At 46.3% G+C, this 15312-nt stretch overlaps 1 protein-coding gene and 1 long non-coding RNA gene across 3 annotated transcripts in view; one reads left to right on the top strand and one right to left on the bottom strand.

Annotated features, from left to right (window-relative positions):
- Nucleotides 1-11151, bottom strand: part of PPP1R13B (protein phosphatase 1 regulatory subunit 13B) — a 73692-nt gene extending 62541 nt beyond the window's left edge. The window contains exon 1 of one of the 2 annotated variants that reach the window (XM_027120686.1): nt 10894-11151. In XM_027120686.1, coding sequence (XP_026976487.1) covers nt 10894-10902 — 9 coding nt within the window. In that variant the 5' untranslated portion in view covers nt 10903-11151. The remainder of the gene's footprint in view (nt 1-10893) is intronic. The other variant, XM_027120687.1, reaches the window with a different exon arrangement.
- Nucleotides 11152-11328: 177 nt separating this feature from the next.
- LOC113627713 (uncharacterized) lies at nt 11329-13722 on the top strand. The gene is made up of 2 exons (XR_003435663.1): nt 11329-11511; nt 13169-13722. It is a non-coding gene; the product is annotated as an uncharacterized LOC113627713 (long non-coding RNA).
- Nucleotides 13723-15312: the final 1590 nt, after the last annotated feature.

Genomic DNA, 15312 nt, shown 5'->3' on the forward strand with positions numbered 1-15312 from the left:
AATCCTTTAATTATTAATTACACTATTTCTGTGGTTGTTAAGCACCCTTAATGTCCCAGCAAACAATAAAATTAGTTACCCAAAGACATCAATTAGAATATATCCTCACAAAATTACAATTTTTCACCTGTGAAAACTTGTTAAATACCTATCTAAATTAAGCAGTCTCCAAAGCAAAAATGTTTTTTAAATGTACTGAATCAAGATCATTTAACATTCTGGAGATGCTCAACATTTGGAGGATAAAAGCACACATCTATAGTGCTTATTATAATAGACCAGGCACTGTTATAGGTTCTTTATATATAACTCATTTAATACTTACAAAACCAGCGAGGTAGGTACTACTATGACCTCCATTTTACAGATGAGGACACTAAGACACAGAGAGATTAACTCACCCGAGATCACATAGGTAGGAAATTAAATAGTTGAAATTCAAGCCCAGACAGTCTACCCCCAAATCCGTGCTCTTTAACTACTGCATTACACTGTCCCTCAATAGTTTTTCGAAAATAAAAGCAAAAATTAGTAAATGAAAACTACTGTAATAAAACACCAGGGACTTCGCTGGTGGCACAGTGGTTAAGAATCTGCCTGCCAATGCAGGAGACACAGGTTTGAGCAGTGATCTGGGAAGATCCCACATGCTGCGGAGCGGCTGGGCCCATGAACCACAACTACTGAGCTTGCGCTCTGGAGCCCACGAGCCACAACTACTGAGCCCACGTGCCACACTACTGAAGCCCGCACGCCTAGAGCCCGTGCTCCACAAGAGAAGCCACCGCAACGAAGAGTAGCCCCCTGCTTGCTGCAACTAGAGAAAGCCCGCGCACAGCAATGAAGACCCAACGCGGCCAAAAATAAATAATTAATTAAAAAAATAAATAAAACAAAACACCAGCCATGTATAATCCTTGAGGAATTAATTCTTATGAATGATAGCATTCTCTGAATAGCTGAGCATCTAACCCCTTTGTCTGAGCCAAAATCTGAAACTGTGCTGTCCATTTGATATGGCCACTAGGCACACATGGCTACTGAGAACTTGAAATGTGGCTAGTCCAAAATCAGGTGTGCTGTATGTATACAATGTGTCCTGGAATTTGAGAGGCTTAGTATGAAAAAAATGAATGTAAAACACCTCACCCATCATGTTTTAATATTAAATGCATGTTTAAATAATTTTTGGATATAGTGAGTTAAATAAAATATATTATTAAAATTAATTTCACTTTTTTATGTGGCTACCAGAAAATTTAAAATTGCATTTTTGGCTCACATTATGTTCCTACTGGACAGAGCTCATCTAAAATGTGTCCAGCTGCTGTCTACATTACTGATATTATTTAGTCTTTTCTTGATGACTCAGTCATCATGAGGACCTTTAACCACCACCCTGTGTGTAGTCTGTAATCTGTCATTGTGCTATCTTTGGTGTTGACTGAGGTCAGGATGCCCACCCTCAGACCACAACCTCAGGTTTTCTTAAAGCTGTTTCTTTCTACGGTTTCCAGCAGCATGTCTGCCCACAGCTACACCCCTCCAGCAACCTCGGATGCAGCTTCTAAAGATTTAGAAGCCAGGTAAATTAGAACTAACACCTACGAATCAATGATAAGTGAGGGCTGAGGAGGATCACCTCCAAGTTAGCTTCAATGCATGATTCTTTGACAACTACTTTGACTGCTCGGAGACCCTTTTCTGCCTTGACTATCCTGATAGACTCTTCTCATTGATTCCAGACACTTAATGCCAACTTTAACATAAATTAGAGCATTTACAACTCTCCTTAAAATCCTGCAACGGTAGTTTCAGTTTGAGATGAAAAAGTTCTGAAGATGAATGGTGGCGATGGCTACTGAACAATGTGAATGTGCTTAATTCCGCAGAACTGTACACTTAAAAATGGTTAAAATGGTAAATTTTGTTATGTATATTTTACCGCAGTTTAAAAAAAAACAACCAACTTCAACAGTTTCATATCTTTCTCAGGATCAAGTTCAAACTTTCATGCAGGTCACACATGGCCCTCAGAATCTGACCTCTACTGACCTCCTTTCTAGCCCCCTTGCTTCATCTGGCCTTAAGCTCCAAGCAACTTCCCTCAATATACTACACCAATTCAGATCTCAATGCCCTGCAAACATTAAGGCCTCTACCTAAAATCCCTTCTTCCTCATCCTTCTCAACTCCATTCAAATGTCACCTCCTCTGTGAAAATTCCCCCGACATCCCAAGGCTGAGAAGACTCCTCTCACCACTGTGCCCTGCCGTACATAGCTTGCACTCTGCCAGGCGCACAGTCTTTATCTTTCAGAATGGCACTTTTTATTTACATGATTGTTCCCCACCGTGAGCTCACTGAGAGCAGGGACTGTGCCAGCCCTGGCACAGACCCAGCATATAAGGGATGTGCCCTAAATGCCTGCTGAGGTCATTCAGTAAACAAGTACTTACTGAATGCCGACCAGAGGCAGGCAGTATCCTAAGCACTGGGGATCCTGCAGTGGGAAAAGAAAATGAAGCCCCACTTTCATGGAGCCTCCACAAATATCTGCTAGGTGGACATAAGTACTATAAAGAAAAATGAAGTACAATCAGGGAGGGACGTTTTATACAGGGTGGCCTGGAACGTGCCAATTAGGTAGAGACCAGAGAGCAGGGGTGAGCTTTTCTGCTGACGAAACACTGAGTGAAGTGAATCTGAGCTGGTTTTGAGCTGTGGTCTGGATAACAGAGGGTACTGGAAAGAGAAGGTAAACCTTCATTTCTAAGAAACACAAACCATCCCGCTCTGTCCTATCAACTTGATAGATTTTGCAACTACCACCTAGTTCTCCTGGCAGAAAGAACACAGGTATTCTACCTAGGTGGCGTAAAGTTCACTTATGGTCCTTTGCTGACTGAATCCTCTCTGCCATGAGGCCTTATGGTTGCTAGAGAAAACTAAGAGGAGCAGATGTTATCAACAGAATGCACTAAGCAGTTGACAATCCTCACAACCACGTTTTGAAATACACTGCTATTAAAACCCATTTTTAAAGAGGAAAATAAGACACAAAGAGGTTAAATAATTTGTCCAAGGTCACAGAGCTGCTAAGTGGCAAAGCTAGACTTTGAAACCAGACAGTCTTAGCTTCAGAGTTTGAGCTGATAATCACTATGCCCCCTGTTTTACATCTGTATTTCTATCATAAATACTCTGTTCGTATTGTTGGGTTTTTTTTTTCTGTTAATCCTGAAATCATCAAACTTTACTTCATCGTTCTTCACATTTTGACAAAATCTCACTTCTCATTCCTATTCTAACACAAAAATCTGTCTATATTTTGATCATTTGAGTTTAATTTTTTTTTGAGTTTAATTATTTACTGATGTTATTTTCAAGACTGCCATGAGATAGAACTATAAGCATGCAATAGAGCAAAAAGCAAAATACAAACTATCAATACAGAGACACAGATTACAGTGCTATAAAAAGTGTGCATATATACTCCACAAAGATGGAGGAGGCCCAGGCCAGCCACTGTCCCATGAAGCTGGGTCTAGTGGGGGCTCTGGGTGGGGCTGATCAGGCAAAATGACAAGTACAAGGGATGACACATGTGTGTGGCATGCCACAAATGCCCAGGCAGTAATCTAGAACACCAAAAACACAACCTTAAAAATCACTTAATATAGGGCAAATGATTTTTTTAACTCAATATGTTTATTTTACCTTAAGATTTAAGAGTAACATCTTTCAGGCAGGATATAGCAGGCATCTCAAGCTCAACACACCCAAAATAAACCTCATTCATCCCCTTACAGCCCTCTAAACCTATTCCTTCTCACGTGTTCTCTATCTTGGTTACAGGAAAGACAAGCCCGGCTGCTGAAGCAATAAACCTGTTATCCTCAACTCCAGCCACTGTACTTCCTTCCTGTTAATCACACACACTTACACGTCAGTACACACACTCACATGTACGCACACTCTCACACACCCTCTCACTCCATCAGATCTATTTTACCTCCTATTGACTGGCTCTTTCCCTTGACCTTCATGTCAAGTCTGACCTGCACCAGCTGGTCTCCTAACTGTTCTTCCTGTTTCTTTTTAATTTCCCTTCCTCCACAGTCCATCCCCCGGCCTTGGCTCCAGAATTCTCCCTCTACCATACAAATTTGACTGCATCATTCCACTTCTTAAAAACGTTTGGTGGTTTCTGATCACCGACGGGATCAAGTGCGAACCCCATTAGAACACACACACACCTCTTCACAATGGGGTCTGACACTACTTTCCACATCATACCTTCTTTCATTCAAAAAATCGTCACCAAACACCAACTATGCGGCCAGTCACTGGGACAGGCACTGGTGGTAAATAGCAAATAAAAAGAGACAGCTCCTGCTGCCATGAAAATTACAGTCTAGGACAAGAAAGACATTTACCAGTCACACAAACAAATGTTTAAGACTGCACTACAAGTATTGCAAAGGTAGACCAGGCAAAATGTTCTGGAATCAAATAGTGGCAAAGGTTGTACAATCTTGTAAATACACTGAAAACCACTAAATTGTACACCTTAAAAGGTAAATTTTATGGTATGTGAATTATATCTTTAAAAAAAAAAAAGGCACACCAGGTTGAAGGCCTCTACTGGTGTATTTGGCCAAGGCAAAGATGGGAAAGCTTTCCAGAGGAAATGAAACTTATTACATATAACTAACATTTGCATTTACCACACAACAGGCACCTTTTGCTGTAATAATCCATCTGATCCTCCTAACAACCCTAAGGTTACTATTATTATTATTCTCAGTTTAAAGACAAAGAACTGAGGAATCAAGTAACTTTACCCAGGGTCAGAGAGCCAATAAACGGTGATGTCAGAATCCACACTTCAGCCAACTGACACCAGGGCCCATACTCTGCTACAGTGAAGTCACCTGGGCAATGCCTGCTATTCAGAGCTACTTATGATACAATAAGTAAACCACTGTGTTTCATTTCTTCCAAAAGAAATTTCTCTCCATGTCCTCTATAAGGCCCTTAAAAGGCCCTTTAAGATCCTAACTCATCCGCTCACCACCATTACCTTCCTGACTTCATCTTCTCCACTCTCGCGCCCCGCCCCCCCACATACTCTGCTCCAGCCACAAAGGCCTCCTTTTGTTTCTCCAGAATGTTGGGCACACTCCTACCACAGGGCCTTTGCATTTGCTTGACCTACTATGACTGCAATCACAACATATGTTATAAATCATGATGCTGCCAAAACTTCAGTTAACATTTTCTCTAGACACACTTAACAATACTCCTAGCAAGACCCTGTTCTGAATTAGACACTAACATTTCGAATGTCTCTTATTAATTTTAATCAAAACTACCTCATTTTCCAGTCTTTTATTGTTCTGTATGATGTCACCATGCAAAGATTTTTATTTTACAAAATCTAGTAACAGCAGCTTTTGCTTACCAATTAGTGTGAACAACAGTCATACGGCTATCTTTGCAGTGAAATAAAACAAAGCAATCGAGCCAAGAAAGTGTCACAATAGAACCTGACTACCACCATTCCTCTGTTCAGCCCTAGAACCACAGTTTGTGAAATAACTATGGCAACAGCACTTCAAGGCATCAAAATCCCACCAAAATTTGCTGGGAAGTTACTGCCCATCTGTGCAAACACACAAAAATGCATGTTGACAACCAGTTATATAACTTCAATACAGTAACCTGGTGATATTTTAAGTTTCTATCATGCTAAAAATTCTAAGTAACTCTTAGGCATATATGCTGGCATAAACTTTTCAAAGTAGGACGCTGAGAAAAAAAAGAGACATTTAACACATTTACATTTAAAATAGAGTTGTCGGGCTTCCCCGGTGGCGCAGTGGTTGGGAGTCCGCCTGCCGATGCAGGGGACGCGGGTTTGTGCCCCGGTCCGGGAAGATCCCACATGCTGCAGAGCGGCTGGGCCCGTGAGCCATGGCTGCTGAGCCTGCGTGTCCGGAGCCTGTGTTCCGCAACGGGAGAGGCCACAACAGTGAGAGGCCCGCGTATCGCAAAAACAAACAAACAAAAAACCAAAAAAACAGAGTTGTCCCCAAACTCAAGATGGCGAAAACTATCGCCTTTTATCAAAAAGATTCACCATGAGAATCTTTTAAATATTAAGCTCCATTTGAGCTAAGCATCAGGGGAAAATATTTAGCCCAATTCAACTTACCAGCACCTCTAGCAAAATGCCTTGACTACATAGCAAGTAAGTGACTGGTACAAAGGCTGGGAGCAAAGGCTTTTCAGTCAGACAGTTTGTTTTCAAACCTTGTTTTACCACTTACTATCTGGGGGACCTTAGCCAAGTTTTACTTCCTGAGCCTCAGTTCTCCATAAAAATAGAGACACCACCACAAAGCTTTTAAGATGCAGTGCTTTAGCGCATAATGACAAACACCATACACTGACTGCTCACTATAACTAAACTGAATTGTAGGAAGTTAAATAGCTGCAAAACTTTGTTGCTTGGGCTTCCCTGGTGGCGCAGTGGTTGAGAGTCCGCCTGCCGATGTAGGGGACACGGGTTCGTGCCCCGGTCCGGGAAAATCCCACAGGCTGCGGAGCGGCTGGGCCCGTGAGCCATGGCCGCTGAGCCTGCGCGTCCGGAGCCTGTGCTCCGCAACGGGAGAGGCCACAGCAGTGAGAGGCCCAAGTGCCGCTAAAAGAACAACAACAACAACAACAAAAAAAAAACTTTGTTGCTGTACTTAATACTGTAGTCTTCAGAAGAGTTATCCCTATAGACTAGTCTTTATTTCAATAAAACTGTACTAATAAAATCTTTTTTTTTTTTTTTTTTTTTTGGTTCGGGGGCTTTTTATTTTTTTGGCCTCTCCCTTTGGGGAGCACAGGCTCCGGACGCGCAGGCTCAGTGGCCATGGCTCACGGGCCCAGCCGCTCCGCGGCCTATGGGATCTTCCCGGACCGGGGCACAAACCCGTGTCCCCTGCAACGGCAGGTGGACTCTCAACCACTGCACCACCAGAGAAGCCCAATAAAATCTTTTATATACACATCTTTGTATGAGCGAAACTCTGCTTTTCCTTTTGTGAATTTTTTGGGCACTCCAAAGGCTAGAAATAGTTTTATTATTTTAAATGGTAATATTATGTTCATAATTTTGTCTTAAAGAAACCAGTTAAAAAAAAAATCTTCTCTAGTCCTGTGTTTTGTTTACTGAGTTAGCCTGTAAATTCAAGCCTATCAAATGACTTAATGATTAAGCAGGACTTCCCTGGTGGCACAGTGGTTAAGAATCCGCCTGCCAATGCAGGGGACACGGGTTTGAGCCCTGGTCCGGGAAGATCCCACATGCCGCAGAGCAACTAAGCCTGTGCGCCACAACTACTGAGCCTGTGTTCTAGAGCCTGTGAGCCACAACTACTGAGCCCACATGCCACAACTACTGAAGCCTGAACGCCTAGAGCCCATGCTCCGCATGCGGTGAAAGGCCACCGCAATGAGAAGCCTGCACACCATAATGAAGAGTAGCTCCCGCTCGCCTCAACTAGAGAAAGCCCGCGTGCAGCAACAAAGACCCAACGCAGACATAAATAAATAAATAAATTTAGTTTTTAAAAAAATTCTTATTTCTATCAAATCTGTTTAGGTATGGCCTAAATGATTTCAGGTCTAGACTTTAGGGACCAGCCAACGAGTAATCTTTAAAGTATAGCCCTCTTTTTTCCTTGGGAAAACAGTTTTAAAATGTCACCCACTGAAAAAAGGTGAATGACCACAAATACTAAAATGCCATAATATTTTAATAAGGGAAAATTCCAAAATACAGCTTTGTTTAAAAGTAGACAATCATGAAACTTTGTGTAACAGGCAAATTGAACATTTCTACAAAGACATTATTGTGTCAGATGAGAACACAGCCAGATACTTATTTCCAACAGCTGAGAGACTGGGTGCTGCAGTAAGCCATCTGATCAATTAAAAGTTATTACAGACTCTCAAATAAGTAGAATATACTCTAAACCTGTGTTGTTCAATAGAGTAGCCACCAGCTACATGTAGCTACTGAGCAGTTGAAATGTCCTAATCTGAAATGAGGTGTGCTATATATGTAAAACTTTACTGGATTCACACTGGCTTTCAATGACTTAGTACCAAAAAAAAGTAAAATACCCATTAGTAAATTTTTCATACTGATTACATGTTAAAATGATAATATTTTTGATATACTGAGTTAATAAAAGATACTATTAAAAATAATACCAAGGGCTTCCCTGGTGGCGCAGCGGTTGAGAGTCCGCCTGCCGATGCAGGGGACGCGGGTTCGTGCCCCGGTCTGGGAAGATCCCACATGCCGCGGAGCGGCTGGGCCCGTGAGCCATGGCCGCTGAGCCTGCGCGTCCGGAGCCTGTGCTCCGCAACGGGAGAGGCCTCAGCAGTGAGAGGCCCGCGTACCGCAAATAATAATAATAATAATACCGATTACTAGAAAAACTTAAGTCCCATTTGTGTCACTCATTACATTCCTATTGGGTAGTGCTACTCTATACAAACTATGCAAAATGCGATCTAACCCTCCTTTGATGATTCATGACGATGATGATGAACACCAAATATATAATAAAGAAAAAAATCTCATTTATACCTTGGATACATAGTTTAAGATAGTATCAAGTAAGAATGGCGTGTTCTTAAAACTTCTATTAAATTTACAACCAACGCCAACTACATTTATAGAGGAAGGACTCAATCCTAAAAGTCGTACTTTTAGGGAACAAGAAGGAAATACAAAGTAAAGACCACAAAAGAGGGACTAAGAGAAATACCATCTGTTTCTAGAAGGCATTTAAAAATAAAAGCAGTGTGTTTTAAATAGTAGGCCTGTTTTTTAAAAACAACATTTGATTATTATGAGTATCATAAAGAAATTTCCCAATTGCCAGCTAAGCAAACGTCGTAAAAAGGAAACCTGGTAAGGTTCAGACTAGAAATTCTAACTATGTGAGGAATAGAAGTAAAATGTCTGAGTGTACCATATGGAAAATGTAAGCCAAATTTCTTAACAGGGTATTTAAAATGAAACATCATACAATGATGAAACCAGTCAAAATTTTATAGATATCCTTCAATATTACTATGGCATCAACTGTTACAGGATTTAACTAAAAGTGGTTTCAAAATTCCAAAACACCATAGTGCCTTTTCCAAATCTAGCCAGTGAGAAATAGGGAGGGAACTGTTTCCAAATGCCTTATCTTGCAGATGTTAAAATTAGAAATCGACAATTCAGAGCCATATTAACCATAAAAAATATTTGCAGCGCATTCTGTTTGACAAGCACTATTGGACACATCATCCTTTTTGATCCTCAGGACAGCCCTCAGATATTGGGATGTTTTTATCCCTGCTTTAGAGGTAATTCCAGGCTTGGAGACCTTGACTTGTTCAAGGTCACATTGCTAAAAAGTAGCAGAACCAGTACTTGATTCTGGTTCTTCTGAGGCTCATCCAGTTCTCCTTCCATTACAAGACAATCACTCATTTAAAACCAAACGTTTAAAAATACAACAAGCTCTGATGCCAAAGAGGGATCTAAGGATCAACTAGGTCAAACCTTAAGACTCTGCAAACACGGTGTGTTGGAATCAGTTCAAAAAGGGGAGAAGAGATTATCAAGAGACAGGAAATGACTTGAAAGATCAGGGAAAAAAAATTCTGATCTAAATGTCCTTGGGTGCAGGCATAGCAGAATAACAGTATTCAAGCAGAAAATGCAGAGAAACGGTACTTTCCTTCTGAAATGTGATTTTCAATGTAGAAATTGTAGGCTAAAAGAACGATTTTGTTGTTACTTTACTATAAATGTGTTTGAGAATTTTACTTAATATACAGGCACTCAGAAAACCAATACATCCAACAGGGTACCACCAGCCCTTCATTTTTTTCACAAGTCATGACATTTACTTCACAAAAAGCCAGATGAAAAAATTATAATTCAGCACCCACTGCTATTTAGATTACAGGTAAAGGAAAAGGTCAGGTAGGAGAATGGCAAATTTAATGAGCACTGTCTTCTTCCTAGTACAACGCATCCTTGAGGGCAGGACAAAGGCGGCACCACCACAAACGAACCTAGTTCAACCTTCAAAGCACACTGACAACAGGCCAGTTAACGCAAAATGTACACATCTCGAAGGCACGGTGAAAGGGAATTCCTAAAACGTCTCTCTAAATCCATTCCTAAGTAAGGAATGTAAAGTAAATTCCTAAATATAATACAACAGGATTCCAGAATCAGGAAAGGGCTACGGAGAAATGTGGGTTTCTAGCGTGGGAACACCACACGGGGGTGCCCACACTGCCGACACCAAATACGACACCGGCCCATTTCAGGCGGGGGGCAGAGGCGCCTCGAGACCCCGAAACGGGGCGAGCGCCAAACGACACCCCTGCCTCCCCGTCCGACCCCCCGCCGGGACGCACGGGGAAAACCGACCGGCTCCAATTTCACCTCCGGCTTCCCCTCCCGGGCAGTGCGGCCGGGGAGGCTCGGCAGGAAGGGCCGCACCGCGGCCAAGGGAGGGGGCGCCGGCCCGGGACCCCCGCCCGGACCTACCCCCGACCACGCCGGCCCCCGCACCCGGACCCCGAAGCGACCCCCGGACCAAGGACCCCCGGACGCCGGCTCAGCCCTCGCTGACAGCCGGCGCCGCCCCACCTGCCCGCCCGGGGGGCGCCGGGGCCGGGCGCGCCCGCCAGGCCACTTCCTTCCCCGCCCGCCCGGCCCGCCGGGCTCGCGCGGGCACCGAGGGCCGGGAGCCGCGGGAGGAAGGAGGCTTGGCCAGCCGCCCGCGGAGGAAACCGCCGCCGCCCGCACCCACCGGCATCATCGCGGCGCGGGTCCGCGGCGCCCTCCGCCGCCTGACAGGACGCTCGGCGTCGCGCCGCGCCGCGCCCGCCGCTCCGGCCGCCTTCACAGGCCGCGCGCCCGCCGCCGCGCTCTCGGGCCCTCACGGCGAGGCGGCGGCTGCAGCGGGCTGCGGAGCCTGGCCGGCCCTGTCGTGGCCGCCGGCTCGCTGCGTCGCTGTCTCAGGACCGGTCGTCGTCGCCACCACCTCCGCCCGACCGCCTCCCGCCGCCAGCCCGCGGACTCCCCTCAGCCCCCGCAGGCCCTGCCCCCAGCGCGTCGCCCCACACGGGGCCAGCCGCCCCCTCCGATTGGCCCGACTGTGCTGGGGGCGGGTCCGGGGGTGGGGCATCTCTGCCCCGCCCGCCCAACCTCGCTCCCGGCCGCGGCCAGGTACGAGCGCGTCCGCGCTCCCGCGGGCGGGGGAGGGGCGGGAGTGCTGCGGAAGCTGGACCGCTGCCCCGCCCGGCGTGACGGCCTGTGGGCTCCAGGCCGTGCGGGGCCAAGATCCCGGACCCTCGGAGACGTCGGGCATGGGAAAACCGAGGTCCAAAGAAGGAAGGGTCCGGCCGGGGCACCGCAGCGGGTCACGGTAGGGCCGAGACTCGAACCCCAACTCAGGGAGGCCAGAGGGGGCGGGGCGCATCCCGTGGCGACGGCGCGCGCGCCCGCCTTTGACCGCGTCCTGACCCCCGGCTCCCGGCGCCCGGTGGGACTGCAGGTCAGGGGCCGAATTGGAAGGGTGTAGGTGCGCCCCAAACCATGCTAGTGACCCGGCTCCGCATTGCTCAAGATGAACCCACGAACCGGCGTGGCGCTCGGTCCCTGGGCACCTGTTCCCCGACACCACTACCTCCCCGCGTGTTCTGCGACTCCCGCTGCCCTTTCCCTACGGCCAGCCGACCTTCCCGGGCACGTGACCGCTCTTCAGCCTTGGCCCTTCACACAGGCGATACCCCCGGCCTAGAATGCCTGTGCGCACCTGTACCAGCATCCTTCGATGCTCAGACGTCTCCGGGCAGCGCCCAGTCCGTCTCTCCAGGGTCCGGGTCTCTCTTTACAGCCCTCTCTCCCGTGACGCCACCCACTCAGGTCTGAGCGCCCGAGTAACAGAGGCCAGGGCAGGGGCTGAGCAGACTCTCAGTGAAGGCCGGCCAATGGGCAGGCATCCTTTCTGTGCCCTCCACACTGTACCACTCACTGGAACCCTGAGAGAGATGAGATGGTAACTGATGCACTCCACAGGCAGCTCTAAAACTTCCTTGAGCATCCGGAGCATAGGGGTCTGTTTATGGCCCCAAACCCACCTTGGGAAAGGCTCAGCTACTTAGAGATGACAGCAGGTGGTGGTCAGAGTCCATCCCTAGCCTGTCTGCTCCTTTGAGGGGCCTGAGGCTGCTGGGTGGGGCTGAGGGACAAAGAGGCCAGAGAGCAACACCATACTCCTCTTGGCCAAGGGGGTTAGTGGTTGAGAGTGTAGGACTTTCCAGTTAGACAGACACTGCCTCGGCCACACCCTCACAGTATGATCTTAGACAAGCTACATCTTCTCTCTGTATCTCAATTTGCCCATCTCTGTAATGGGAAATTACAGGAATCATAACACCTGCCTCATATTTAGGGAGATTTAGCAGTTTGTGGCCCATGGGAGCTGCTCCATAAATAGTAGTTTTCTGTAGTTACGCTATCATTAGGAAGCAGGCTTAGTATATACATGTATCCCAGGTAATCCCCTGAGAGAGGGATTATGCAGGGATTTTAAAATTTATACACACTGGGCCTCGATGGCTAATGACACATCTCTCGTGGGAGCAGGGTTTGGAGAGAAGAGGAAGCTCTAGGTAACGGGAGATCCTAGGTTGAAAGTCAGAGACCTGGGTTCCAATTCCAGCTCTACTTCTGACTCCCTGTGTGGCCCTAAGCAACTTGCATCTCTTCTCTGGGTGTCAGTTTCCCCATCTCTAACCAGGAAGGGGTTAGATTCCGTGATCTCTGAGGGTCTTTCAGCCCTGACATGCTATGGTCACGAGTCGTGAAGGAGTGGGTACCGGCCCACTAAGCCAGGCAAGGGACAGGCTTGGCCAGGGCACGGCAGAGAAGCGCCACCTGGGATGAGGTGGTCAAAATGAGCTCACTCTCCTGAGAAGGGGAGGCTTGGCCATTGGATTCCCACTCTTGCCTGTAGGACCTGTGGGCACAGACAGTGGCAGCTGCCCTGCTCTCACACCAAGGTACTCTCTGTCCTCCAGGCAGGCACCTTCTGAAGACAGGCTGGTCACTGGCCCGCCACAGAGGCTCTCCAGCTGCTGCCACTCCTCTCCATCCTGCTGCAAGCTCCAAGCATCAGGCCCCATCACCTGGTACCCAGACCAAGGTCGTACATAATTGGCCTCCCTTCTCTGACCTCCACGCCTGGACCATCCCACACATGGACATAATTAGGTCACACACAAACACCCCCGACCCTGCAAAGCCCTCTGTGTCTCCACATCACCCAGATTAAAGTTCACAAGAGGCCCTTCAGGAGTCACTGTTGATGCTGGGATGTGGTTTTTAGGGTGGTCTAAGAAGATGTCTGGGTTGTTCAGAGAGGAATACTAGCAAAACAGTTCAGCAAAGGAGAGCGAGGCAGGTGGGATAGCTTATGCGTGCTCGGCCAATTCTTGGTAATTGTTGAATCTGTGTGATGGGTACGTGGGATACATTGTCCTTTTCTCTCTACTTTGTATGTTTGAACTATTTTATATTTAAAAAAATGATTACTCTTTAAAGCAAATAAAAAACCCATTTGGGGAGAAAATCAGTATAGATTCATATTTGCATAAAGGAATTCTTGAATGATCAGGAACACTAATAAAGTAATGATTGCAGATGGGAATGGGAACTGGGTGGATTAGGGACAGAAATCAGAGTAAGAATTTTCACTATTACTTTTTTAAAATATTTATTTACTTATTATTTGTTTTATGTTTATTTTGGCTGCGCCTGGTCTTAGTTGTGGCATGCGGGGTCTTTTATTTGAGGCATGCGGACTCCTTGGTTGTGGCTTGCATGTGGAATCTAGTTCCCCAACCAGGGATCGAACCCCGGGCCCCCTGCATTGGGAGCGCGGAGTTTTACCCACTGGATCACCAGGGAAGTCCCAAATTTTCACTATTGCTTTTTTTTTTTTTTTTTTTTTTTTTTGCGGTACGTGGTCCTCTCACTGTTGTGGCCTCTCCCGTTGCGGGGCACAGGCTCCGGACGCGCAGGCTCAGCGGCCATGGCTCACGGGCCCAGCCGCTCCGCGGCATGTGGGATCTTCCCGGACCGGGGCGTGAACCTGTGTCCCCTGCATCGGCAGGCGGACTCTCAACCACTGCGCCACCAGGGAAGCCCCACTATTGCTTTTTAAAAGTAAACTTTATAGCAGTTTTAGATTTACAGAAGACTTGCAAAGATAATACAGAGTTCCCATCTTCCTTCCCCCAGCCTCCACCCTATTTTCCCTACTATTAACATCTTATATTAGTGTGGTACATTCATTAAAACTAATGAACCAATATTGATACATTTTTATTAACTAAGTCCATACTTTATTCATTGGGTAAATTCCCTTAGTTTTACCCAATGTCCTTTGTTCCAGGATCCCATCCAGGACACCACGTTACACTTAGTGATGTCACCTTCGGCTCCTCTTGGCTATGACACTTCCCCAGACCTTCCTTATTTTTTATGACCTTGACAATTAATGAGGAATACTGGTTAGGTACTTTGTAGAATATTTCTCACTTGAGATTTAGCTGCTATTTTCCTCATGATTAGATTGAGTTTATGGGATTTGGGGAGGAATGTCGCAGAGGTAAAATGCCATTTTCATCACATCATATCAAAGGTGCATACTATCAACCTGCCATTTCACTGTTGTGGTTGACCTGATCACCTGGTCACTATTACCTTTCCTGTTTGATTTTTGAACCAGGTGAATAAAGTACTATTTAAAATTTTAAAATTTCAATCTTAAGACCTGTATTAGTTTGCTAGGGCTGCCATAACAAAAGATCACAGCATGAGCGGCTTAAACAACAGAAATTTATTTTCTCACAGTTCTGGAGGCTGGAAGTCGTAGCTCAAGGTGTTGGCAAGGTTGGGTTCTTCTGAGGCCTCTCTCCTTGGCTTGCAGATGGCTGCCCTCTCGCCAGCTCTTCACATGGTCTTTTCTCTTGTGCACGCATCCCTGGTGTCTCACCCTGTTTTTATAAGGATATCAGTCTACTGGATTAGGGCCTATCCATATGGCCTCCATTGAATCTTTTTTTTTTTTTTTTTTTGGCTGCGTTGGGTCTTTGTTGCTGTGCACAGGCTTCTCTAGTTGCGGCGGCGAGCGGGGGCTACTCTCCGTTGCAGTGCGCAG

The sequence above is a fragment of the Aethalodelphis obliquidens genome, unplaced genomic scaffold, assembly GCF_003676395.1.
Source record: "Aethalodelphis obliquidens isolate GAN/ISIS:26980383/991018 unplaced genomic scaffold, ASM367639v1 scaffold21, whole genome shotgun sequence".
Classification (NCBI taxonomy): Eukaryota; Metazoa; Chordata; class Mammalia; order Artiodactyla; family Delphinidae; genus Aethalodelphis; species Aethalodelphis obliquidens.